This window comes from Phytophthora parasitica (assembly GCF_000247585.1).
Source record: "Phytophthora parasitica INRA-310 unplaced genomic scaffold supercont2.14, whole genome shotgun sequence".
NCBI lineage: Eukaryota > Oomycota > Peronosporomycetes > Peronosporales > Peronosporaceae > Phytophthora > Phytophthora nicotianae.
The window spans coordinates 80,544-83,332 of record NW_008649000.1 but is presented as its reverse complement, the minus strand read 5'-3'; the positions used below and the strand labels follow the sequence as shown (position 1 = coordinate 83,332).

The 2,789-nt window shown below is 48.9% G+C and overlaps 1 protein-coding gene across 1 annotated transcript; it reads right to left on the bottom strand.

Annotated features, from left to right (window-relative positions):
* Positions 1–235: 235 nt before the first annotated feature.
* Positions 236–2,368, bottom strand: PPTG_08362 (hypothetical protein). Its single transcript, XM_008902436.1, has one exon. It carries the CDS (start codon positions 2,281–2,283, stop codon positions 847–849), a length of 1,437 nt encoding a protein of 478 aa, XP_008900684.1. The 5' UTR covers positions 2,284–2,368; the 3' UTR covers positions 236–846.
* Positions 2,369–2,789: the final 421 nt, after the last annotated feature.

Sequence of the window (2,789 nt, the reverse complement as noted above, 5' to 3'; positions counted from 1 at the left end):
TGTTGCCGCTAACAGGATTCACACGTAGTTGGCGCTCGATGCGAGCGAGCAGCTCCAGGTTCTCGCTCTGGTCCATTGGCGAGTCCACGAGGCCGCGTAGGCCCATTGCAGTAAATTGAGACTACAGTATGCCGAGCATATGTGATGTGCTACACATAATGAAAGTAGCAAACATCAATGTAGCTATTCTGTTGCTGTGGCTTGTTCACGATCAGTGATCGCGATCACTCCACGCCTCAGGCCAATTCATCCCAGTAATCTGCAACGATGAGGTATTTTACTGTAGTCGGCCTCTCAGCGATTTATTTCAGCAGTCATGCTGGAGAGCTTCGCAATACTTTAATTAATAAACACAAAGCAGGCTGGAGTTTCGCCAATCATGCGTCTGCGCTACATGTGCATCTTGGGGAGCGCTCCTTGCGGCCAACGTCTCTGGGGAAATCCAAACCACAAGGTTTCTTCGAGCTCACGGTGCTACTACGGAGACAAAAGGCGACAAAGATCTCGACGAAGTGAGAACGATCAGCCTTAGGCAAATTCTCGGCTTGGAGGAAAACATTTTTGCGTCGAAAATCATATCGAAGATGAGAGATGATAGAGCGTTCAAGCTCGAAATGTTTGGCAAGTGGCAGCAGGAGGGGCTCAGCGTGGGGGAGATCGCGCAGAAGCTCAAGGTGTCTCGTAGTAAGGTTAACTTAAAACTCCTTCTCGAGTATATCAACCATGCCAATCCGCCCAGGGTCTCCGAAGTTACAAAAGTAACCTTTGGTGGCAAAGATGTTCGTTATTACGACACCGACGAAATGCTCGAGTGGCTGAAACATTTCGGTCGTTAATGTGACTTTCTCATTTGCTTACATTTAGACGAGAATCTGTAACAGAGTCGAGTGCCTGAAGTTTTGCAATCCGGTTAAACTTCAGCTCGTCATACTTTGTAAGCAGATCCAGAATCTGTCGAAATGTTTGCTCCCCCGAGTCTTTGAAACTTGCACTGCATTTGTCTGTTTGATTCGGGTAATCAGATGCTGTATACGCATTGCAATGACACGCGCAGTGATCCGCAGCGTAGTGATTAAGTGCGTGTCGAAAGCCTTGCTGCAGCATCTCAACTTTCTTTTTCGTAGCCTCCTCCATCTTCTGGGCTTTTTCTGTGTACTTACGCTCCAACTCACGCTTATCGAGCGTGTACTGCAGTTGAAACTCTTGTCTTAGTCGCGTATACTCTGCGTCCACAGCTTCGATAAGTTCTGTTTGAATCTTGTTGGGAGTGGGGTTCTCCACTCCGTCACCAATAGTAGCGCCAGGTTTACGTGAAAATGGACGGATAGACTTGGACAGTGAAAAAAGTGGCAAACCTTCGGCTTGTGTTCGTGCATACAGCGCATGAAGTTGATCAAGTTGGATACTCTGCTCCTCCTGTTTTAGTCGACTGGCTAGTAGTTGGTCCTGGAGAAGTTTGTTCGTAGTGGCTAATTGACGAACAAGAGCAGCGATTACTGGGTTACTATGAAGCAGCGTCTCAACCTCCGACCAACTTGTTTCATTGCCATCAGCAACGCTGACTCTTCTATCAAAAATTGACGTCTCAATCGCATCAGAATCTCCAAGCAAAGGCCGAAGGAAGCGCAGCAGCACGAACTTCCGACTCTTCCGCAGTCTCTCTGCTAGCTTTGTATGCAACTGCTGAAGTGAACACACTTCTTCTCCATCCACCGCATGTAAAACATCCCTCACCCGAATCTTCCCACAAGCCTCCGCTGGTCCAACATCCTTTTGACTCAGCCTCCGGAACGACTGTACCACCAGCACTTGTCCTTCCCCCACTCTCTCCACCCCCATATTCAGTCCCACCCCGTGCTCATCAGTCTGCAACAACACGTCCAGATATTGCATTGACCGTCGCCCACTCAGTTCTCCAACTGCATCATCTCCAATAGCCTCCACATCCGGGAGACATTGATACGTCACCTCAAACTCCTTGTCACTAATAATCTCCGTTCTCTCCTCTGAAATCTCATCCTCTACGGCGACAGAGGCGTCTGGCTCAGCCTCCACTTCTACCGGCACGTCGTTATCCGCATCTCGTAGCTCTTGCCTCTCCATATTGTCACTGTCTTCTGTATTGCCCACTGAATCGTGGACTTTTGCTTCTGTTTCAACGCGCTTGCTCTTCCAGTCTATCGACCGCAACAAATACGACGCGACCAGTCCAGCCATCGGCTTCGATATGGGCGCAACCACGTCACTAGATGAAGAAGATGTAGTGGACGAGTCGCTCTCCATTGCGCAGCTCTCGTTGACAACCTAAAACTGATCTTATTAACGCTAGATCGCGACCTTTCGAAATATTTCACTTGATTCCACAAACTTTTACGCGCATTCCACTGAAATGTGGTGGAGGCGGTGGAGGCTACCCCACACTTTAATAGCAATTTTAACATGAAATGCGGTGGAGGCGCGACGCGATAATTCCTTTTTATTTAATGAAAATTGCTTTTAGAACAAAAAAAATCGAATTTTACAAAACAATTATGAAAGAAGTCGCGGAGACGTCGGCGGTGGACGCGCAGATGTACATGCAGATCCAGCCGGACTGGGCTGACGCTGGCGAATCCTGCTGGCTAGATGTGTACGAACGCAGTGTGAAAATTGCGGCGTCCACCACCCACGAACTCGCTCAGGACGAACGCTTGACCGCCGAGGTTCATTCGAGTCCAAGCTCGCAGTACCAGTTGCCGCTCTCATCTGCATCCCAGGCTACTGGAGAGCCGCATTTCGTGCAGATTCTG